The sequence below is a fragment of the Pelodiscus sinensis genome, chromosome 5 (genome assembly GCF_052426305.1).
Source record: "Pelodiscus sinensis isolate ZL-2025 chromosome 5, ASM5242630v1, whole genome shotgun sequence".
NCBI lineage: Eukaryota > Metazoa > Chordata > Testudines > Trionychidae > Pelodiscus > Pelodiscus sinensis.
The window spans coordinates 53,872,360-53,896,833 of NC_143056.1; the positions used below are offsets into that span (position 1 = coordinate 53,872,360).

Sequence of the window (24,474 nt, forward strand, 5' to 3'; positions counted from 1 at the left end):
AAGGCTGCAGACTAGATCTGTAATGTCATTAAAAAGTGGGCTTTAAGAAATTATCTGGTGTTGAACTCTCCTGCAGAGTGATGTTTTTGTACATTCTTGATCTCTAATTAGTCTGCATGTTTCAGAAGAGATAAAATGTTAGTCTTAAGAAGGGGTTCTGGTCCCACCTGCTATTTGGGCAGCAGATAGAGCCATAAACAACCCACAAAGAATTGAAGGAGAATTGTGTTAGTGCAGTCTCTTCCCCGCAAACCTTTATGATAGTTATATTTAAAAAGTAAATCATGTAATGTTTTCAGTGAACACAGACAGGCTAATGTGAATTCATACTTGTTTACTTAGTGGTGTGTTCAAAAATTTACCAAAGCATTGTCTTGTACTTTTATTGTATGGTACATAGTGAATAGCTCTACCTCCATAAATGTGAAAATCTAAAATGTGCTTTGATTAAAGCAGCACTCTTCATAACCACTTACCTAATACAGACCAGAACTCAGCAACTTGTTCTGTGCGGAGGGTGCTTCCATGGAATCGCATTGAAATCAATAAACATCCAAACCTGGGATTAGGGTTTAGTATTCTCCTTGAATAGTACTAGATATCCCTGTCCAGCTTAATGCCTTCAGACTGAATTTTTAAAAAATGTTACAGAAGTTTTATTTCAAAGAATTTTCGTAAAAAAACCCTGCATTGGTGACGTTAGCAAAAGAAGTTAAAGAACTCAAGTCAGGCAAGTAAACACAAACGCACATTTTAACGAGACAGCTGTAACTCTACATGCACTGGGATAGTGTTTCATTACATTATTACATAGGGCTTTGGGCATCCTTGCCTCAGCAACGGAGTATCGTTTAATATTAATCATTTTCACGGTCTCATTTTGTGGTATATACCCGAAGCTGAGGAATAGCAGAGCTACACGTGGATCTCTAAGGGTCGGGGGCGAGGAGGACAAAAGCAAACTATGCACTACCTATCTCATTGCACGGTGGGAAAAATACTTATGCGCGTCCTGTAAGAAGAGACATGAACCTAGTCATAGTGCCCCGGCGAACCAGGGACCCGAAGTGGGACATTCCCTGGCTAGTTCAGCCCCTTCACTCTTCAGGCACGGGCAGCCTGTCCCCGGGTGCTTTTTGCGTGTGTGGTGTAAGAGACTGAGCGCTGCCTGCGAGGGCGCACTCCCCACAGGATGGTGGGCACGCTGCCCCCACGTCCTGCCCGCTGCTGCAAGCTGATTAACGTCCAGCCTCAGCGCCCTCGCAGCCCTTCTGCTTTGTCTTCCGCCCACCCTGTCTGATTGGCGAAGCACTTCAATCCGAGCCTCCCATTCGTCCTCTCCGATTGGCCCAGCCTCCCGCCTATCTTGGCAAGAAGCCCCGCCTTTCTTTTTATTCCCCCTTCCTCCCCCCCCCAACAATCTCGGCCCCCCTCCTCCGTGTGTCTCTCTCCGTGAGTGTAGCGCCGCTGCTGAGGCTGGCCGGCCCCGCTGCACCGAGGAACCGGCAAGCCCTGCGTGCGCGCGGCGGCGCTGCTGCTGGCTGAGAGCGGCGCGGCGCAGCCTCCACCCCGGTGCGCACAGCCCCGTAAGCGCGAGCGAGAATGAGAGCCCGAGAGCAGCCACCAGCAGCCGCGCCGCACCAGCCCCCGGCGCAGGACTAGAGCAGGGAGAGACAGAAGGGGGCACGGAGGCAGCGTGAATCCTCTGGCAGACTCCCACTCGCTGGCTCACCTGCCATCCCCATCGCTCCCTCCCTCCCGGCTCGCTCGGTCTCTCCCCTCCCCTCCTCTCCCACTCACTCTTTCCCTCTCCTCCTCCTCCTCGGTCTCACTCTTTCGCTTCCCCTCTTCCCCCTCCGAGCCCCCGTCTCCCTTCTCCTCCTGGCACTGCACTGCAGCCGCTCCTCCGGCCGGTCCCGCCGCCTTCTCTTCTCGTCCCTCCCCTCCCCCCGACCCAGAGCGAGCAGTCCCGGAGCATCCCCGGGCGCCCCGCGCGGAGCTGTGCCGTCCCGAGGGGGGACAGAGAAACGGGACGAGCCGCGTCCCCTCCCCGCCCTGTCCCCCGCCTCCCCACGGCTGAGACCATTCTGCTCCTGGCCGCGGCGAACATGATGGCGGCAGCTCCCATCCAGCAGAACGGGACCCACACCGGGGTTCCCATAGATCTGGACCCGCCGGACTCCCGCAAACGACCGCTCGAAGCGCCCCCCGAAGCCGGCAGCACCAAGAGGACCAACACAGGCGGTGGGTATCTTCCCCCTCCCCCCAGCACCCTCCTCGCGCCCGCCCACCTTCCCTCCTACCTGCCTCCCAGCACCGTGCCCCGGCGGGAGGCCCTTCCCGGGGGCTGACCGGCCCGGGGAGTTCACCGCGGGGCCGGCACAGTTGTGCACAAAGGGCGAACAGGGCTAAGGGGTGGGGGCAGAGCCCGGCACTCACGGGGACGCCTGAACGAGCCTTACGCCGCTGCTAGGACTCGGCTCCAGCCCATTCCCGGCCGCGGTCGGGGCCGCACCGCAGGGCCGGGGGTCTGCAGGGGAGCGAAAGGTTGCACCCCGTGAAGAAGCACCCCCTGCAGGACACGACCGCCTCCTGCTCCAGCAGCGCGGCTCGGGCCGGCCGGCAAAGCGGCGCTGTGCCTTGGGGCCGCGCTGAAGGCTGCGGAGGGGGCTCCGTCTGGCGGGAGGAGGGGGGGCTCTGCTGCCGGGGTGCAGCCGCCTTATAACTTATCATTCATCAAAATGGCGTCGGTTTTCAGCATCTAGCCGTCTTTTGGGTCTAATATCCATCGGGGTGGGTGTGCAGCCGCGATCCTGCATGGGCTGGAGGTGGCCCAGGGGCTGCTGCCGCCCCAGCATCCTCCCGATCCGTTGGCGACAGTAGATAAATGGCAGCTGGATGGCAGGGGGATGGCGAAGGCGCTCTCCCCCTTTATCCAGCCGCTCGCTCGCAAGCTGGATGTAAATCTTGCCCGGTGTTTCTCGTTTCCTTGGCCTCACTACTTCTGACAGTGTGACACTGTTGCATTGATTTGGCTTGTTGGGGTTGGGGGTGTTGATGTGGAGGGGGGGAGTTGTCTTTGGTTCGGTCACTTATTAGTTAACATCCTGCTCTTCCTGGATGAGATGAGTTATAACGGGACTAACATCTCTTCTGTTCATTTTGCACTGGAGTCATCATAACAATGCACCGAGGCAGAGGTGAATTTATTCATCCAATATTAAGAAAAGCAGTGTATATTACAATGTACTGTACCTATATATAATATAGATGGGGACTATGGTGTTCCATCTGCACTATTTAGGATGATTATACCTTTTATAAGGAAAGAGAGAGAAACCTGGACCTGCTCAGGTTCATTTTTAAGCAAACTTTATAAAGAGGCTCTATTTTATCATAAAATGGTGAGATTAAATCAAATTGGAGATTGGTTTCAGGACTTCCATTCATTAAATAAACTACCCTGGTATATCTTTCACCTTTTTCAGAGCCAATTTTCTAAAGGTCCTTAGATTCATTGCTGCTGGATCAGTAAGTGAAAGGAGCACAGTTGCAAACTGAGGCTGGAAAATGTTTCATTCATAGGGTATCTTTTACAGTTCTGATAGTGGTTTTCTAAACCAATGGGGGGAGGGAGGACTGGCATTATCACACTTTTGTGTGTTTAAACTAAGTGATATAAGCTTTTGATCAATTGGGAAAAATTCTTCTTAATGTCCTTTAATTAATGAGCTTAAAAGAGATCACTGTAGCCTAAGAAGTGCTAAAGAAATATATCAGGATTACTTAGGCAAGTGATTCCATCCACACCATACTGGATTGTTTTCTTGGTAGTGGCTGAAATGCTTGAAAAATACCACCACCACATTTTGGGTGGGATTTTTGGTAGAAGACTAGTTGTTTTGCACACGTAAGGAAACAGGCAAAAGGTAATTGCTGTTCTTACTCATTTTCCAGTGTCAGACAAAGAGCCCATTGCTATTTACAGTTTTTTCCTTTTTTTAAGTTTTGGCATTTCTGTAAGAGTATTTTTAGAGATGGTTGTGATTTGTCATCATGCATATCTTGTACACACTTTTTTTTTTTAAAGGGATCAATTCATTTCATTGTATAATAGTAACCAAAGCTAGAACTGGAACAATTCCGCCTCCAGAAATACAATTCAGTTTTTGTCATTTTGTATTCATGTTTTCAGAAAATTAAGGAGAAATTATAGGGTTTTTTTAATTTCCAAAGTTAATATTTATATCTTTTAAAATGGCAAATGCATATTGAATGCTTTTCTTATACAGTGAAGCAACTGGTTAGCTGAATACGTCTATGCATTAAAATGTATGTTCACTTATTTACTAATTTTTTTTTTTTTGGTGGGCATGCGGGAGAACAAAAGTTTTGTAAACCAAATTAACCTTGCATATCTCAATTTTTCAGAGGATGGCCAGTATTTTCTAAAGGTCCTCATACCTAGTTATGCTGCTGGATCTATAATTGGGAAGGGAGGACAGACAATTGTTCAGTTGCAGAAAGAGACTGGGGCGACCATCAAGCTGTCTAAATCCAAAGATTTTTACCCAGGTAGGTGCAAATATTAGCAGATTACTTTTAAATCCCTAGGGAAATACATACATGGTATGTGTGGTTTATGCATTGAAGAGTAAGTTTCTCAGTGCAGTCTGCAGCATTATTGAGCAGAAAAGCTCACTACAATGTGTTACAGTGAGCATATGAACAGACTTAATCTTAATTTGTATATGGAATTGACTGAATGCTGTCTAATAGTGTAGTGGCCATAAAATAGACTAAAATTATTTAGGGTATTAGTGAAGGGAAATGTGAATGTATTTTCTAAGCACTACTTATTACTAAAAATCTACTTTTAGAGGACCATCTTTGACAGGTGGAATTAAAAATGGAATTGTTTCTGAAGTTTTCAGACATCATTGTAAGGCAGTTAAGTTAGAATGAGTAAAAATGGAAAGTTGGTTCTTAAAGAACGGGCCATTTACTTTAAATCCATTAGATATCATCTTTCTGCATCATTGCTTTGTTCACTGGCCCTGCAGGGAAGTAAAGAGGACAAGTGTTACTGCTCTTCAGATGTTTTCTTTAGATTGTGTTTAACATGACTATGAAAGGAAAATCTATTATGTTATGAAAGGAAGATAATACTTTGGATGAATAAGGAAAAAAAGGTGGTGTTTGTATAAAGACAGTATGCATAAAACACAAAAGTATTCAGTATTTATTTGCATTGTGTCTGTTTTTGTTTCAGCCTTTTCTCATTTTTGATCAAAATGTTATAAATAACAGGTCCTGCATAATGGTCTGCATTCCTTTGAAATTCTGCAAAATATTTCTATGGGTCCATGTGGAGTTTGACTTTTTAATAACAAATTAGTATCTAGTAAGTGGACTTCTAGTCAGAATTGAAATCCATCTCATTTTTTACTGCAATTAATTCACTAGATAGCTATAATTTCACCACTGTTTTGGTTTTGCAACTTTGAACTGAACCTGATAATTCAGTGCCAAGGTGACTAGATATTATTGATATTTTGTTTTTTGTAGAGAAGACCTAGCTGTTTTGCATTTGGTGAGCTAATTCAGCAAGATGACTGAATTTTCTAAAACAGCAAAAGACAGCTGGCATGAATGTAAGCAGAGCATGAGCATTTGAAGTATTTCAGTTTCTTGTCCACTCTGTTCCACTGTAAAGCAGAAGTAGATAATTTATACTCTATGGAAAGATTATAATTATTTTGAAGTTATCATTTTCATATGAAATTGAAAAATGCACCTGTTATTTTTCTGTCATACAGATGCAGTTGATTGCATTCTAATGTACTAACACAATTAAAATGTTTAGATTTTCTATAGAATAAAATAGTTCTATAATTGCTATTCATTGTCTTTCAGGAACGTCTGGTGTTTTTGCCCTTAATCTTTTACCTTAGGAAGGTTTTGATAACCTGATTCTTGTATTTTGAAAGGTGTATTAGGGTGAAAAAAATCAATGCAGAATTGTGAAAACTCTATGGAGATATAAAAGCATTCAAAAGAGTCTGCAGAATTAATAGCGTAATCTAGGAAAAGTGCTGCGATGGTAAATTAAATCCACTGTCAATAGATAAAGAATCAATTTCATTTTTGCATTGTGTACAAGGTGATATCAGAAATATAAGGCTGTTACAGAAAATGAGTGTTTAGGAAGGATATTCCAAATACTAAATTATATGCCTTTTCATTTGGCTATAGTTTATTTACAGTGAGATGGAAAGGATGCACCAAAAATTATATATATATTTTTTGTTCAGTGCTCTAACATAGTTATTTTGTTCTATTCTGATTTAATCACAATTACTTACTTTTTTGTTCTGCAAATTGTGCAGATACAGCAGATTCAGCAGGAGTGTCCTTTGAAAATTAAAAATTAGGCAAGCCAGAATGAGATGAATAAAAAAAAAAGTCTAATTTTTCTGTGACGTAAACAGATTCTCTCTGAAGGAGATACCAGGGCAAGAGATACTTGGCACAGTTTAATTTTAGGAGGTATAGGGCCAACGTCCCTTTATACATTACATAGTGTCTTATATATGTAACCCTGGTGTAGGTCATTTAGCAAATTAATGATTTAGGCAGAATTAAAGATGGACTGTTGCTTACTACAGAATGGTCACATGAGAAAAATGGATTGTCTTGTTGCTGGCTCTTGTTAGTTTCTGTTTGCATTTGTCCACGAGCCAGTGGAATTTTCTGAGGTCCTGGCATTCTCCAAGATGATTTTTTTTGGGTTTCTTCCAGCCCCTCTTACGTGAGGGATGAAAAACCCTGCTCATTTTAATACAAGTCTAAAATTTAGGACTGTGATTCATATTATTGAGGAATTTTTAATAACTGCACTTCAAATGAAAATATTTAGATGTGTATATATGTTCATTAACATTTGACTACTTTATATGTATCCATAAATATCTATTTTGTAAACACTATGTCTGTGAGGTTGCTGTTAAGTTTAAATTTTAGTTGGAAGGAAAGGAGTAACTGAAAGGGAAAGTTCAGTGGGACTTATGTGTGTGGGTGATTTGGAAGGGAGAAGATTACAAGTAGTATGTTAAAGTTACAAGTTTTTCACTGTGTGATCTAATGGCTTCTTATGGTACAAGTATTCAATATACAGAGTAAGTCTGTCAGAATAATTTTTATTTTTGTTCTCCAGAAAACTATTTACAGTAGTTTTAAAATGGAAACATTAATTATAAGTTGAAAGCAAGCGTGTATTTCTAATCTTTTTGTTAAAGGTTTTAGCTCAACAATATAATAGGTAGTTCTCTTTAAGAATTGTGTGTATTCTGTAACATCAGAACAGCAAAGGTTTTTTTAAGTAAATCCTAATTCCCTTGCAGTTACAAGACACTTTTTCTCTAGATTATCAACTACATTTTAAAAAATTGAATTGATATAAAATTTTATTTTCTGGTCATTTTATTTAGAGAATTTATCTATGAATCTTTTCAAACTGCTTACCAAGACTAATAGATCTGAAGAGAAATTGGCTAATCGTATGCTATGTAAAAAATGTGAGACTTGTAACAGAAAATATAAGTCCTAAATCTGTTTTTGGAAAGTGGCTTTTAATCCAAAATTTGAAATAATGGTATTGCTGTGATGCTAATTATTAGTGAGGTAAAATGTTTAAAGAAGGGGCTACCATGAAAGGTTGGAATTTGCATAATGTAAGAAGAGAAACCCAAGGTGATGCTTTCTTCTGTTTGTACTCTCTGTATTATCCAGTGCTCCATTTTTCAGACTTATGAAGAACACTGATGTGAAAACAACTCTAGGTGTATCTATTCCTTGTTTTACTAAACCGTTGCAAATAAATGTCTTTATATGATTTTGCATATGAGTGAAAAGTCTTCACATTGGAATCTTGCAACATGATATTTCCCAGCTTAGTGAATTTGAACTAGATTGATGATTTTTTAAGTGTGTTGTAATATGCTAAGTGAAATATAGTAGAAGACAGACAAAAATATGAAAATGAAATGGGAGTCTGTTTTTTATTTGACAAAATTCTAATTGGGTAGTCCTCAAGCTTGGCATGGGACATTTTAAGGTGGAAGAATTCTTTTCTTATGATAAAAAATACTCAACAAAAGAGTACATAGAATATATTTTTGAATGTCATTATGATGTTTTGTATTTACTAAATGGGTTGTCATAGGCTTTCATCTTGCATATGAAAATGAGATGTGGTGGGGTTTTTTTTTTTTAATAGTGCATTTAGGTTTCACAACTGTCTTTGGGTATTGCTGTCCTCTGAAAAGTACTGTTGACTCTTAAAACCTGGAAGTGAATTGAGTGTGAAATACACAACTTTATCGAATATTTAAATTAAATACATCTAGCTTCATGATTCATGCTATAGTGCATGAGGCAGAGTGAAGGCATACTATATGAAGCTTGTTTCACCACTGCTTTTTTTCCCCTTTTATGTAATAAAGGAAGTGTATCCCTTTCAGTTTTTAGTAGAAACTAATAGGTTCCCATTAGAAAAATACATCTGATTCATTTGAAAAATACATCTGATTCATTTGAAAAAATAAAACTTGACATAGTTTGCTTTGTGGCTACATTACTATACTAAATGAAGGATGTTATTCCTTAAGCTCTAGAGAAGAGAGTTATGGGAAAATAAAATATTCCAGCTTGTTGATATAAATCATGTGCATCTTGGTTTTTATTCTCTGATAACTGAGTATTTATCACAGATTTCTGAATCATCAATGGGAAAGTAAGGACTTCGTAAAAATAAAAAAAACATAAGGCTTGCTTTACTATATTGCAGACTCTTACTCATGTGAGTAATCCTATTTATAACAATTGAACTGGATGAGTAAGAACTAGTCATTTAAGTAAGGGTTTCTAGAACAGAGCTCTTACAGCTGCATAGATTTGCAGACTTCTTTTTCTTGGGTTTTTACTAGTAAGAAACCAGGGGTTGATTGCCAGATGTTCAGAGGTAGAATCCTCAATAGGACAGCTGTCAGTTGTCTGGTTACTGGGACAGAATTAAAAAAAAAAAAAAAAAAAAAAAGTTAGCTTCCTAATTGAAGGGTCCTCAGTATTTTACATTCAAAATGAACTACAAACGAATATATATGCTCACTATGATGTAGTGATGTTGCACATCTAGTTGCTTGTACATGTATTATTTACTAATTTCCCTTCACTTGGAAGAGGATTATAGTAGTTTTTAATATTTTCATATTGTGTGGGTTTTATTCATCTGACTTTTTTTTTTTTTTTTTTTTAAGAAAAGCATTTTCCATGTTAGCTGAATAAGTGTTTGAACTTGTTGATTTATTGAGTGAAAAGAAATATTATAATTAGTAAACTTCTTTGTGCTGCATTGAAATGGCCAGCTAACTTTTAACAATAAAACTTATAATACTCAAACCTGTTATATGAAATAAAAATAGCAGAATAGTGAACAAACTGTAAGATCACCGCATGAAAATGAAAACCATTTCCAACTTTATTCTTGTTTATTATGTGACAGAACTTCTCTGAGTGTTTTATAATTGAGAAGTAGATTAAAGGATTTTAATGACAATATATTGGACTTTTTTAATACATGTAAGTTGTATGTAAATTGAATAGATACAGTGGAAACGTGTATTTTGCACCTTCATTACAGGGCACTGCAGAATTTGAGGGAAACCTCATTTAAGAAAAACAACATTTAAAAAAAATAGACAAAGCCATTTTCCCCATTCTTCCTCTTTGCGCACAGTACACCCTTGCAGCATTTTAGAGGGTGTTTGTGGAGGCAGGATCAGTGTACTAGCCTATGGACTAATACATTATGAAGTCTTGAAAATAATATATATATATAAATCACTCTTCAAAATACAATTCAGTTTTCTTAGAATCTTTTCCCCTCAACATTTGTAATATGAGAAACATGCTATTTTTTAAATGGCGGTAAATCCTTAATACATAATGGAAACAAGACCTTAGTGAGTTTGATTTTTCATTAATTAATATTGTGGACTTCAGTATTCTCAGCTGTCGTTAACCACCCAATTTAATCTCACCTATTTTCAGTGGCTACCAAAGGGGAAAAAACACCTCAATCTTAAATTTGTTACACTGAAACTTTTAGAAATAGAATTTATATGGGGGGATTGGGAGGAGGGTGTGTGCCTGATTGCCTTCTCATTTCCATTGTTGGATTCAGCTCCAGTATGAAGTTAAACAACATCTGTAGAGATCTGACTGACAAACATCTCTTTGGGACTTATCACTGAAGCTTACAGCAGGTGCACTCCTCTTTGTAGCCCTTCTCAAAAAGAGGTTAGATTGTTTTTAATGTTTATCAGTAGACTAGTGGGAATGAATGACTTGGTAAAGAGTGTAGGGGTTGTCAGTTGGCCAGTGCTGGAATGCTGCAGGTAATTGGGCTGAACTGGTGGGAACTGTGGTAGTGTGCTTCTCACGTTGCACTGCAGCTGCTGTTGATCTTAATTAATCTGACCCTCTGAGGCTGCAGTGTCATGGTATAAAACGCAATACATACCAGAAATAGACTGCTTTTTCAAGTGTTCCTTATTGATGATTGTTTGTAGGTGGGCCTTTTTGATTTCAGCATTGCATTTGTTAGATGCCAGTATACAATGTTTACATACGTTTGTTTAAAGCTGTAATTAATAGGTTTGGTAAATAGGAAAACCTTTATCTGTGAACTTATAAAACAGACTGATAATTTTTTAATAGATTGTCAATATTGTGGACTTAACACAAATGTTATTTTGGCCAAAATAAAAACTACAGTTGTATATAAATGGAATAGCTATATTGTCTAGACAAGTTGGGAGATAGCAAAATATGAGAACTAAAAATAAACACAATTGAATATTTAATGAAAAATTAACTTACTACTATACTTTGATTCATTTGGGTAGTTAAAATTCCTTCCTGGTCTACTGTAAAATATCTACACGGTGGGGTACGTTAAAAGCACATTTTGACTTTAGTTCTGATTTGTGTATAGCATTTCCTTTGATATACAAAATTTATATTTATTAAGCTGGAATTCGGTAATTTGTTGTCTGAATAAACTTAATGTGTTTGTGATTTCAGATTTTTAGTATTAGTCTTGTTTTCCATAGAGGAAAACACCTTCTCTGTGGAACAGCTGTGGGGAAATTATATCAAGATCCTGTGCTTTCTGTTACTCCAAAACAGAAATATCTAAGTAGTGTTGAGCTGAGAGGCCTTTTAAATGTCACACCACTGATAATAAGGCTCTAATCCTTTCCATTATTTTTGTTTAGTGTTTACTGTATCAACAGAAAAATTTTTTGCACATCTGATGCATCCTAATTTCAAATTCCTTATTCAAAGGTTTCTAAGGATTGGGTTAGATTGTTGTTGTTGTTTTGCTCATTTAAAGAGAGACATTTTTTCATGCTGCCTTGTATTTTAAATGTTCACTTTTGGTATTTCCCACTTTCTAATAGTAAACAGAAAATATATCTTACCAGTCATCTAAATTTAATATTTGTTATTGAATTAACTTACTATACTAACATTTTCCATAATTAAATATGGCTTTATTTTTTTTACTGTGAGGGCTATTTGATACTAAGTATTCTTAAAAAAAAAAAATTCTTTAGTAAGAACTAAATTCCTTTTGAATTTACATGGTTGTCCCAAGTTAATGATCTTTTAAGAGCACCATTTTGGGATTGATATTGAACTCTTGTTTCCAGTTGGATAATTACTGTGGACATGACGTTTTTCTTTTCAACATTTTATTTTCCAGTTGTATAAACTTTTTAATCAAATGTAGTATTTCATCTGTAAAGGTTCTTCACTCAGGTACTATCACTCAGGTACTCTAACCCTTGCTAGTACCATAGCACTTCTGTGAGTCAGAAACCAGGTTAAATTGTCATGTTGACACTCTTAAAAATACAGACACCGAGTCTTCAGTTATGAGGCTCTGGAGAGCCTAGTTCAGGTTGCTTCAAGAGAGGAAGAGAAATGATCAACAAGTGTGAAAATTCATTGTCATATTTAGAAGCAACTCTTTGTTATAAGGAAGCCTGATATTCAGACGAAAACTTATATTTGTTTGGTCTTATAGATTTTCATTGTGGAAAGACTAAACATTTGTTTTCTATCATTGATTTGTTACTGCATCCTGCAGGGCCTGTCATCTCAGCATTGACAGGATCAGATGAAAAACACAATCAATGTTTTGACATTTTTTGAAAATTGCTCAGGTAAGATCATTTTGTTATGCAGAACTAATGATATTTATGGCCACTAATTTTCACCAATTTGAGTCCTTGTATTGACATTAAATTAGTAGACAAAGACCCTTGGTGTGTCTTTGTTCTCATTTAAAAGCATCCTTTTTGTTCCTAGTTCAGTGACATTTAGTGTACCTGTGATTATCCTGATGAGTAGCTTTGAAATTTAGGACCTCCCCTCCTTCCCATCTTTCATTAAAGAGCCAGCTATTGAGTTTGGATCAAGAAATATACCAAAGTTATTGAAAAGTAAATGCTGAAATCACACACTGACTGCAGTTCTTTTGAAAGATTCTGTATGGATACTGTAGGAGACTGGAGTTCTCTGTCTAGAGAACTAGACAAAGAAAGAGTTTCCTTTCTATTACCTCACCAATATGACTCAACTCTGATGTGCAGATATTTGGTAAAAAGGTCCTAAAAGCTAAATGACTGTTGATTTGTTTATATATAAATACATAGTGTGAAATGAATCCCTAGAAAGTTAGAAAATGTCTGTCTGATGGTTGCCTATTTAGCATTAATTCTGCTCCCTTGGTGTATCCAGTATGTGACTTGAATGAATCAGTTCTCTATCTGGGGTGGGAGAACAGAATGTGAACATATAATCAGACTATGATATAGTGGTTCTCAAACTTTTTTTTGTCTCTTCTCCTCCCCCCCCCCCTTCTTGTGTTCCTACTAGTTTATAGCTTCCCATGGGTGTATGTACACTGTCCTGTTTTCCAGCTCTGAGGCAGAATGGAGAACAGCAAGTGCTGGCTGGGGGGCCAACTCTAAGGGCAGCACCACCAGCAGCAGCACAGAAAATAAGGGTAGCAATATCATAACATCCTTACTACTTTGGTGCTGCTGCTGGTAACACTACAACCTACAGAGCTGGATGCCCAGCCAGCAGCCACTGCTCTCTGTTCACTCAGCTCTGAATGTGCACAGTATGCTCCCCCCTTACTAAAGCTTTTCCCACCCCTACAAAAAAAAACAAAAAAAAAAAAATTGTGTAGGTTTCAATTTGAGAACTTCTGTCATATGCATACAAATTAGGGATGTGAAATCCAGTTTAATTGGTTAATGGGTTAAATAATGTTTAACCAGTTACCTTATTAAAGGGGGAGTGTGCAAAGGGGCCACTCCAGCCTGGCTGAGCTGCAGTCACCGCACTGGCTGTGCTGTAGCAGCCCCTATTTTGCCAACAAGGGCTACTCTGGTCAGCTGGTGTGCCCCTGACCGCAGCGCACCTCGGCTGGGCCCACCATGGATAGGGGATGTTGTGGCTGGACTGAAGTGCCCTTGCCTGCATTGGGCCCTGCGGGGGCTGGAGCTGCATTGGGCCCTGTGGGGGCTGGAGCACAGTGGGCAGGGAACTGCTTCAGCTTCCACCAGTTAACCATTTAAGTGTTTACATCCCTAATACAAATAATGGGTGGAGAAATAAGACTATGCAGGCAACCATAAATCTGGTATGTTCTGAGTGCATGACTTGAAACATTTTTCTTTCAATATTTTTACATAATTTCTTAGCTTCCTTTTTTAAATAGGTTTTTTTTTTTTTTGTAGCAGATGTCGTTAGAGTTTGAACACTAAACCTTCAGCACTACAGCACAGACCTGTGCCACTTAAACAGGAATGCTATGCTGTCTAGCAGCAGAAGGGTGCTATTACAGAAGAGGTATAGCCTATTGCCATCATTTGCTGAGTACTGTAGTTGGAAGGAGTTTGGGGAGAGTATCTGCCCTATGTGATTCCCCCAGGAAAGAGAGAGATGGGATGCTGGGACCATGGGCCACATGCAGCCCATCAAAATTTTCTTCTCCACCCTACAGCTACAGGTGCTCTGGGAGGATTCATGCCTTTCTAGGACAATTTATCAGCTGTTTATTTGATGGCAACATGTTCATGTTAATTTATTCTGGCATGCTGCCAATATTTTCCTGAGGAACACGAGAGGGAAAATGGCAGTTTTTAAGAGTATAACTCAGTTGAACCTGAATTAGATTGCATAGAACCGAAAAAGCCTCTCCAGCTTTCTGTCTGCTGCATTTCCATAATCTGCTGCAAATAATAGAGGTTTAGGAGCTCCCAAAAACAGATGCAAGAATCTTTTTTTAATGAAAAGTGTTAGGCAACTTTTAGAATACGGAAGCATATTATTGTTAAGGCAGTACAAGATGAGTATTTGGGAACTTAAAACTTTTTTAAAAAAGTGGTATATTTGAAAAATATAGATTGCAAAGTTAGAGTTTAGAAACATCAGACTTCTATATTTCCTCAAGCATACCAGATTTTCTTTAGATCAGTAAAATTGCAAGCATCTAGTATTTGTGATGATTTTGAATTAATAAAAATGTGCAATGTAGCATATTATATTGCATAAATACATGCTGAGACAATTAAAAAAATGGAGAAAAGTTCTTTCTCTTCCTCCCTCCAATTTATCTCCAGATATTGTCATCTCCAGATATTCAAGGAAAAGAAATGGAACTTGCCTGTGTGTTCAGCAGACTAACAGATCTGGAATATGGTATACCAAGTAGAAAAGTTTAGAGTATTCATGGGTTAATAGTGTTCTCTCTCTTTTATAGAGAAAGAGACAGTCTCTCTAACCTATGGGTGTGCAATAAGTTTTGATGGGTGGGGGCTCTCCCACGATTTTGTAAAGTGGTCGAGGGTTGCATTCTTCTGTGGTATTAATGGATACAGTGCACAGTTTGGGATGGAGGTTGGATGCAGAAGGGAGCTTGCGGGAAGGGATTGGGGTGAAGGAGGGAGAATGGAGTCTGGTAGGGAGTTTGGGCAAAGGAGGCAGTTGTGACCTAGGGCAGTTGTGACCTGGGGTGCAGGGTTTTGGGATGTGACGTAGGGTAGGAGGGGATTGTGATCCTCGGGCAGGAGATTGGGGTGCCAGATCTGGGAGGGTGTATGTGGAGTAGTGGGGCAGAAGTGTGGGGCAGAGGGTTGGGAAGAGGAGGAGTTGCAGTGACAGAGGCAAGTTCTCACCAGGAAACTTGACTGCAGAGCTAAAGGCTTGCAGAGCTGAAAATGTTTCTGCCTGCTTGGCCATGTGCTTGAGTAACTGAGCGGAAGGGTTGTCCTTCGTGGGTGCCAGACAGGCAGAGCCCATTGGCCAGTGTCTGTCCAGAAACCGACCAATGGGATTGTGCTGGAGGTGGGAGCAGCACCTTGTCCCCTTCCCCTCCCGACGCTTAAAGAGAGGGCGCGCTGCAGCTGCATTTCTAAGTGGCGTGTGTGTGGGGGCTGCAGGGCAAGCAGGGGAGCCTGCCTGGGGTTCCCCACTGCCTCTGTGGGCTGGATCTGGTGGCTTGGTGGGCTTGATGCAGCCCATGGGCTGTATTTTGCCCAAGCCTGTCTAACCATACCTTAAATCATTAAGGGCATTACAGGCTAAAATCAACATGATGACCTTCATTCAGTAATCTAGGCATAATGATTTCAGCTACACAACACTGATCTTATGTAGGACTCCATTTAGTCAGGAAAATATGTTCTGCAATAGCTTTAGTTATTTGCTTACTCAAAATCTGTCCATAGGGGATGTGCATTATAACTGTCTACTCCTGAGTAGATGGGTAATGTGAACAGAATGTACTTCCTATATAATTAGCTTCATTTTTGGCTAGTTGTAATATAACAGTTAACTACACATGTTGGTGACTGTCACTTGTTTTTATATTGTCAATCTACTGAGTTTGACATTTGAAAAGACATCTTTTACTATTGGAAAAAATTATATTGTGAAGATAGCAGATTTCGGTTTTGTTCCTTCAATTAAGTTTGGGTGCCAGAGATAGGATAACTGATTTGGGGGCCTGACGAGATGACCAAGTAATGGTAGCCCCTTGTCCTAGTGTGAACAGAATTCAGTTTGCAAAAATGGAAGAGGTTAAGGCCTTTGTACATTTATTTCTTCCACTATCCAAAAATCATCCAAAACCCAGCACTGGGGTAGCTTGTTGTTTTACTTCATTTGCTCTTGTTAGATTGAGAAGACTGTGAATATGTTGCTGTAGACTACAATTATAATAGCTTACTTGGGAAGCCAACAGGTAGAGTTGACTTTCAAGTTTCAGCTTGTGCAAACCTGTGCTGATAATGCTATATTGTGAAGAGCAGCGGAAGTACATATTCTTTTGGTATCTTTAGTGTCTGTTGGAAAACCACTGAATTCAGGATTTGGCTTTTAACCTGACTGCCCAGTAGTAACCTGGGTGCTGAGTGTCTCATAATTTATTTCCATCACTGTTGAAACTTTGCGCTATTAGAATAGTATATTTAGGGACATGGTGAATTCTCTATCACTTGCTATTTAAATAAAAATTGAATGTCTTCCTAAAACATGTCAGGCAACCAGAAATTATGGGTGTGATATGTGAATTGCTAGGTGAATGTTGTCAGTAGTAATACGTAGGAGATCAGACTAGTTGAGCATAATGGTCCTGCTAGATTTATCTATTAAGTTTGCTGTTGTTAAATATCTTACTGAATTATTATTTTTTAGTATCTGAAGCAAAACTGACTCAAAAAATTAGAATGTGTGGGGTCAATACGGGTAGAAAACACTAGCTACTGGCAACTAATGGTGTCACAGATGTCTTTCAGGTTTCACTTACAAAGAAGCCACTCTTGTTGATCCCATGCACTATGAAACAGTCATGAGGTTTATTTTTTTCCACTTAATAACTGTAGAGTGTATTGCCTTATTTTTCTTTGGGGGTTAGAATCTTTTTAGAGCGTATTGGTGGATGCTATCTAATGTTGCGAGGGAGGGAGTAAGAACACGGAGGAAATGCCATATTGGATTCTTAGTTGTAACATGGTGTAACAGTATATGTATCTACAGTGAAATAAAATACAGTTCATGGGTAAATCAGGAAGTAGCCACTTAGTTCCATTTTGGATGTGTTCTTGTGTGAAAAAGTAGACAATCATGTAAACAGGTGATAAAATAGGGAGTTCCAGATTAATAGGTACATAGCTCCACTAAAGTGTATAGTGAAAGACTGAGAGAGTTGAGTACATTTCAGTACTGTATTTGTTTATTGAAACTTCACTCATCTTAAGTAAAGTTTCACTCTGCTATAATCAGGTTCCATTCACTAATCCCTTTAGAGTGTAACAGTTTTCACTTAGTAACTCCTTTTTTTTTACCAGATAGAATGTGGCATTTAACAGCTAAAAGGATTATCATCTCCCCTTCATCCTCTGCTCTAGTTTAGAAGAGAATTTGGTTTTCTGCGTTGGTGGGAATAATTGCTGGTTTTGCTGTAATAATTTGCTGGTTCTTTTGGGAATGAATGGCCTATTATGGTATGACTGCATAGTCCCAGCCCAGCATACGCCAAAAGTAACTGTGTAGAGAGTGCTTTGAAGTTCCCTCAGACTGAAGCTTGTGGAGCCAGGTGTTGCCCTCATCAGATCTGCTTTAGCCTATTTTAGGAAAGATCTGTTCTAACACTTTACTCTTATTCTGACACAGAACAGACCTGGACACTGCTTGGCAGCTTCCTATTGTTGCTTTTCCTAAGGTTTAAGGCACAAAGGAATGAAAGTTCTTCTATGTCTTTCAAGGGGGGATGGTGTGTGTACCTGTGATAGTGAGAATTTCTTTCCCATTTGCCCATGCCTTCCAGTTGGATGTGTGAAAACTCTCTTCTTCCTCTCATACTAAAATCCTATCAGCTTCTGTACCAAAGGGCTACAGGTAAGTGCTACTGAGAGAAAGTGAATAGATGTTTGTTCTGAATATCACCCCACACTGGTATTTTAGATTATTTTTGGACTTTTTTTTCTTTGGGGAGTGTGAGGGTATAGCTAAATAGCAGTATTAGGTTGTTGTAGTTCTATAAGACTTGAATCAGGAAAGAGAGACTGATAGGTGGGAGCTCTGGGGTTTAGATTTTTTTTTCACCTTAAAAAATACAATTCATGGGTAGCGAAGTGGCATCATTTTACTCTAGATAATGTTGCCCTCATCTCCTTTCTCCAAAGGAGATGAGCATTTTTTTCCTGGATATGTTTTAATAGAAGTGGTCTGAAAGGGCCATACTTGTAAAAATGTGTGAGGTATAATTAGAGGGGTACCTCTCTTCCTATATAAATATTAAATAGAAAAATAATCCTATAATATTGTACAGGCACTCCCCAGGTTACGTACAAGATAGGGACTGTAGGTTTGTTCTTAAGTTGAATTTGTATGTAAGTTGGAACTGGCGTCTAGATTCAGCCGCTGCTGAAACTGACCAGCGGCTGACTACAGGAAGCCCAAGGCAGAGTTGCTCTGCCCTGGGCTTCCTGGAATCAGCCGCTGATCAGTTTCAACAGCGGCTGAATCTGGACCCCTGGGACAGAGCAGCTGGGGCGCTGCCGGGTAGGTCCCCGCAGCGCCGCACCTCAGCGCTGCAGGGACCAACCCGGCAGCACCCCAGCAGCTCTACCCGAGGTGTCCCCAAGTCAGCTGCTGCTGAAACTGATCAGCGGCTGGTCAGTTTCAGCAGCGGCTGACTTGGGGATGCCTGGGGCAGAGCAGCTGGGGTGCTGCCAGGTTGGTCCAGTAGCGCCGCTCCTCAGTGCTACTGGACCAATCCAGCAGCACCCCAGCTGTTCTACCCCAGGCGTCTGCGAGAAAAGCCTGGTCTGCTGGCGGGGATGGGGGGGGGGGGCGCACTAGCTGCGCCCCCCCCCCCCCTCCCAGCAGACCAGGGAGACGCGGAGCACGCGGGCAGAGGGACAGCCCAGACGCGCCTCAGGCAGCAGGACCGTGGCGCGTCTGGGCTTTCCCGCTGTCCGCATCCTCTGCGGCTTTGCTCCGCGTCTCCCTGGTCTCCTGGGGGCCCTCCCCCAGCAGACCACGGAGACGCGGAGCAGCTTTTCTTGCCCCGGCGAGAAAAGCCCCGTTCGTAACTGCGGATCCGACATAAGTTGGATCTGCGTAAGTCGGGGACTGCCTGTATATAACTGTACATCTGTTAACACCTAGCAATATATTCAGTTACAGAATTTTTCAAGGAAAATGGGAATTTTCTGTAAGTTGTCATAAACCTTTTCAAATGTGTGCACCATGTGTTTTGAGCTATTGAAATGAAATTACAGTGTTTCTTTAAATTAAACCTAATATTTAGTTTATTATGTAAAAAATTCATTCTACTGTCAGAAGCAGAATAAATCACTAGCATGTATTATATATGTACATATATGCTATATATGTACTATGTCAGGGCTACTCAACTTTTGAAGCCCCCAGGGGCCACGATATTCACAGTACATACCAAGGGTTGCAACGTAAGTGTGGTTGCATATGTGTGCAAATATATATGCAAATACAGTAAAACTCCATTGGTCCAGCATCTGATGGTCCGGCACCATCAGGAACCCGGAAGTGCTCCGAGCAGCCGGACCGTTGGAGCGGCTCTGTCCCTGGCTTCCCCGATTCAGCCGCTGCTGAAACTGACCAGCAGCTGAATCGGGGAAGCCGGGGGCAGAGAAGCTGGAGTGCTGCCGGTAGGTCCCATAGTGCTGCCCCTCGGTGCTGCGGGACCAACTCGGCAGAACCCCAACTGTCCCTGATTCAGCCACTGGTGAAACTGACCAGCGGTGGACTTGGGGACGCCTGGGGCAAAGCAACTGGGGTGCTGCTAGGTTGGTCCGGTAGCGCCACCCCTTGGTGCTGTGGGACCAACCCAGCAGCACCCCAGCTGCTCTGCCCCAGGCGTCCCCAAGAGCAACTGAGGTGCTGTCGGCTTGATCTCACAGCACCAAGGGGTGGTGCTACCGGACCAACCCGGCAGCACCCCAGCTGCTCTGCCGCAGGTGTCCCGATTCAGCTGCTGCTGAAACTGACCAGCAGTGGCTGAATCGGGGATGCCTGGGGCAGAGCTGGACTATTGGACCACCCTAGACCCCTCACAGCCCGCCCTTCCGATAGTCCGGCATATTTGATAATCCGACACCCCCTGGGTCCTAAAGGTGCTGGATTATCGGAAGTTTACTGTAACTTCTTTCATGCTGACGGGCATGAATACAAAGATTAAGGTAAGAATACACAACACAGGCTCCATTTAAGTCAGTTTTGCTGATAGTAATAAAATGCAGTATTTACTTGATTTCCACCCATATGACAACACTTTAATGAACAATGACTGTCCAAGAATTTAACTACTAAACTGCATATCAACAGAAGACCATTATATTGACTACTTTTTTGTTTTGACTCCCACCCGTTGGCTGCATGTTGAGCCCCTGTAAACCCAAACTGCACTGTGGGCCAGAAACAAACAGGTCGCGTGTTGAGTAGCCCTGTAATATGTATATCAATACTCTCCAAGCAATTTTCAGTTGTTAGTCTTTTCAGGGCTATTCAACTCAACTAATCTAGGACTTCCTTTTAATCTTCTGTAAAGAAGACATTTACACACCTGCACTTTATATGTGTGAGTGGTTCTACTGAAATCAGTTGTTTGTAGAATTAAGGACTCGATATTAATTTGAAAAACAATTTATGGCTATTACGTTTAGTAAACCGAAATAATTTTTTACTTTTAATACTTCTGCTGCACATGCAGACAGGCATTCTTGCAGTATCTGATACTGCTTTTACTGAGGTCCAATGGTACAATTGCCAGTAACTTTAAGAACTGACACAATTCATAATTTTATGGCATGTTTACCCGATGGAAAATATATTCCATCATTTACATCTTTTTAGTTTTGTATAGTAATCCTTATTCTGAATTAACACTACAAAAATGTGTTGAGCATAATTAGTAAAGACCCTTATTAAAAATTATTACTAAAATGTCACTGTTAAATCAAGCTGTGTTTAGAAACAAATTATATTACATAAAAATGCACAGCACTATTTACACATTGAAAAGGGGATCAAAACTATTTAGTGTTTCGTATTAAGTGAGAGCTCTTTGGTTACTTACACAAAGAAAGATTTAAAAAAAAAAAAAAAAAAAAACCTGAGCAGCTGAAGTGGCACTAAGCACCAGCTGGGGAATCTGAAATAAAATATTCAATTCATGATTTGTATGAAACTGCAGTTAGAATGTACGATTCTGCAATAGTAACTGTGTGGAGTGAGGTCAAATTGCACGTGAGGAATGAACACAAGTGAAGTCTTTCTTTTTTGCATCTGCACAAGTGCAACTAGATAATGTTCTTTTTAAAAACAGTAATGCAAATCTGTGAAATGACTTATTTGACTCAGAATCAGCTATTTCAGCTAAAATGACAAATTGCTTCAAATGAAGGAGTTCTTTCAAGTGAAAATATTTGGAAATATTTTAAAACGCTGAATTGTTTTTGGAAATTTGAGTTCATAGTACTGAAAATTATTTTGTGCTTGAAACTTGTCTTTGCTACGAAAAATCCCAAAGCATTGTTTCCTCCCCCACTGCCAGAAAAGCCAGTTAGATATGTGAAGGTTAAAATTTATTTGGACATTTAAACTTCTTTCTTGTCACTCTGAGTTTCTGTTATACATTAAAAATGCTGCATTGACCTAGAGCTTTTTGTTAAGGATGGCATTTTCTGCCTAAAATCTGTTTCATCATCTTTTCATGTTTTCAGATAAAATGGTGGTTTTTGACATGTTGTTTAAAAACTAGAACAGTTCTGCATATGAAAACACAAACTGTGATAATGAGACTGATATGCCATATGTAGTCATTTAAATTGGCATAGATCTTAAATGGCATGTTTAATGTACTGTATTACTGGGATTAGTAATTTTACAGTTGGAGGCTGTTACTTTTATTGTACCAACTCCCTCTGGTACCCCTACAGTTAATGATGACAGACCATTTCCTTTGCAAAACCCCTACTTTCAGCAGTTCAAAATGCAATTGTAGGCTGGGATATATTGCAGAAGCTCTTTGTTTCATTTTATCTTTCAAACTTGTAAACAGTTTTGCATATTTTTAAATGCTATAGATGAAGAATTTGTGACTTCAAAAAGGTTGTGAATTATATTTTATGTTCAAAACCTCTCAAGTTTCTATTAACCAGGTGTTCAAGATTGCATGGAGGATTCTTAGTTTTTCTCAAGTTAGTGCTTAATTTAAAAAAAAAAAAAAAGCTTGCCAACACTAAATGTTCAAAAATAGTGAGATTTTAAAATTATTGGTCTAATCCATGTAGTCTAAGCATACCCATCTCTGGGGATATAAGATAGGGAAACAAGGTTCACATACGCAAATTAGTGAAGCCCTAATTGGTTTCAAATAGACTCTGCTTTACGCTCTTCCCCCACCAAAATCTTTCTAGGACCGCTTCTTGGTCTATGCAGGGATATTCTATCAAGATTTCAGTCAGGTGAAAGATTCCAAAGGAATATCTTCCTCTTCCTGAACAAATGAGATAGTGAGTCGTAAGTACTGCTCCTCCCAAAAGAAGAAAAAGCTCAGTCACAAAAGGATTAATTCAGAAGAACCTTACTCAGCGGAAGAAATTCAGGGGAAACTCATTGTTACAGGGTACCTGGAGGCTATGGTCAGAAGACTGCCATTTCCTTGAACTATCTTTCTGATGAGCCACCCTGAAAGTATCTGGATGATGACAAAAGGGGAAGGGAGACAAAACCCCATATGGAATTGGGATCTTACCGTGCTAGGTGTTGTACAAATATTGTTGGACCTCCCTGGTCCGGCATCTTGGGAATGAGTCTCGAATGTGGCGGTTTACCAGACCAGGGAAGTTCAATTCCTGCCCAGCCCTTCTGCAGCTAGGCTCTCTGGGGAGGCATTCTGGCTGGGCTCCCCTCCTGGCCCGTAGAGCTGGGTCCCAGGTTCCTCTCAAAGCCACTGACCCTGCTGTTGACCTGGGCTTTGCTCCCGGGTTGGCTCCCATCTGCAGGCTCTCCTGCCACTGGCCTGGCTGCACCCCAAATTTGATTCTTCTCCAGTTGCCCGACCTCCCAGCTGCCAGCCCCTCTGTAGTTGGACTCCCAGCCAGCCCCTGTTCCCAGCCACCAGGGCTCTCTGGTCCAGCAATATCTATGGTCTTCCTGGATCATAGATGTTCCTGGACTTGAGATTCCCACATCAGAGACATTCAATTTGTATTTAGAAAAGAGAACATATAGGAACAGGTTCACATTTTATGATATACATCAGAGTAGAGTAGACATTGACCAAGGTGGATGCAGTTTAATTGCTTATGAAAGGAACACTTCTTCTGGAGCAGGTTTTTCAATCCCAAAGACTTGAAAAATAGATAAGTGACAGAAGTTGAATAGCAGCAGTGGCAGCTCTAGAGGTTTCATCAGTTCTGTTGGTTTGTAAGAATTGTTCCAGGCTGGACAAGTACACTGATGGATAACTTTATAAAAAAATAATAAGTGTGTGGTTTCAAGAGCATCCAAGCGCAAGATTTCATTAACACTAAGATTCTCTGCCAGATCAATGACTGTGTTCAAGCATTTGGACAGAAGGATATTTGGAGTTCAATGTTATGCCTTTCAAGGTAGTATAGAAAGGATTATAAATCTTTGAATGAGGTCAACATCCAGGTGACTATCTGCCTCTCACTGAAGATAAGTGGCTGCCAACAACATCTCAAAGTGAGATTAGATTTAGAGTGAGATACTGTAAATAAACAGAAAATCCCAAACCATTAGGGAAGCATTATGATATTAGGGATGCCCAATGTTATTTCAGATGGGGTATATGTCATCTTTTCAATCATGTTTCCCAAAGTACCTTTACTTACCTAAACATGACGAGGAGTCCTGTGGCACCTTATAGACTAGCTGAAGTGTAGGAGCATAAGCTTTCATGGGCAAAGACCCACTTGCATCTGACGAAAGCTTATGCTCCAACACTTCAGTTAGTCTGTAAGGTGCCACAGGACTCCTTGCCACTTTTGCAAATTCAGACTAACACGGCTACCCCTCTGATACTTACCTAAACATGCCTCCTGTTCCAGCTCTTCAGGTTCTCAGCCAACATTCTCTAGATTGTCAGCTTGCTTTGCATTGTCTGTCCTGCTGTTTTCTCCCTTCCTTACCCTCTCATCCCTCTCCATTCTCAGCATCTGAGTTTTTTTTTCTTCTGCACTGGACAGGGAATTTTAATTAGAAATTTTAATTAGAAAACTATATATTAATGGGACATCTATAGGTTAGAAATCAGTC

The 24,474-nt window shown here is 40.6% G+C and overlaps 1 protein-coding gene across 7 annotated transcripts in view; it reads left to right on the top strand.

Annotated features, from left to right (window-relative positions):
* The first annotated feature begins 1,397 nt into the window (after positions 1–1,397).
* NOVA1 (NOVA alternative splicing regulator 1) overlaps positions 1,398–24,474 on the top strand; it is a 228,744-nt gene continuing 205,667 nt past the window's right edge. The window contains exons 1-2 of one of the 7 annotated variants that reach the window (XM_075927001.2): positions 1,398–2,244; positions 4,432–4,575. In XM_075927001.2, the coding sequence (XP_075783116.1) occupies positions 2,109–2,244; positions 4,432–4,575 (280 nt within the window). In that variant the 5' untranslated portion in view covers positions 1,398–2,108. Of the gene's footprint in view, positions 2,245–2,306; positions 3,201–4,431; positions 4,576–12,217; positions 12,294–24,474 lie in introns of those variants that run through there. The other 6 variants (XM_075927000.2, XM_014573715.4, XM_006123262.4 and 3 more) reach the window with 6 other exon arrangements.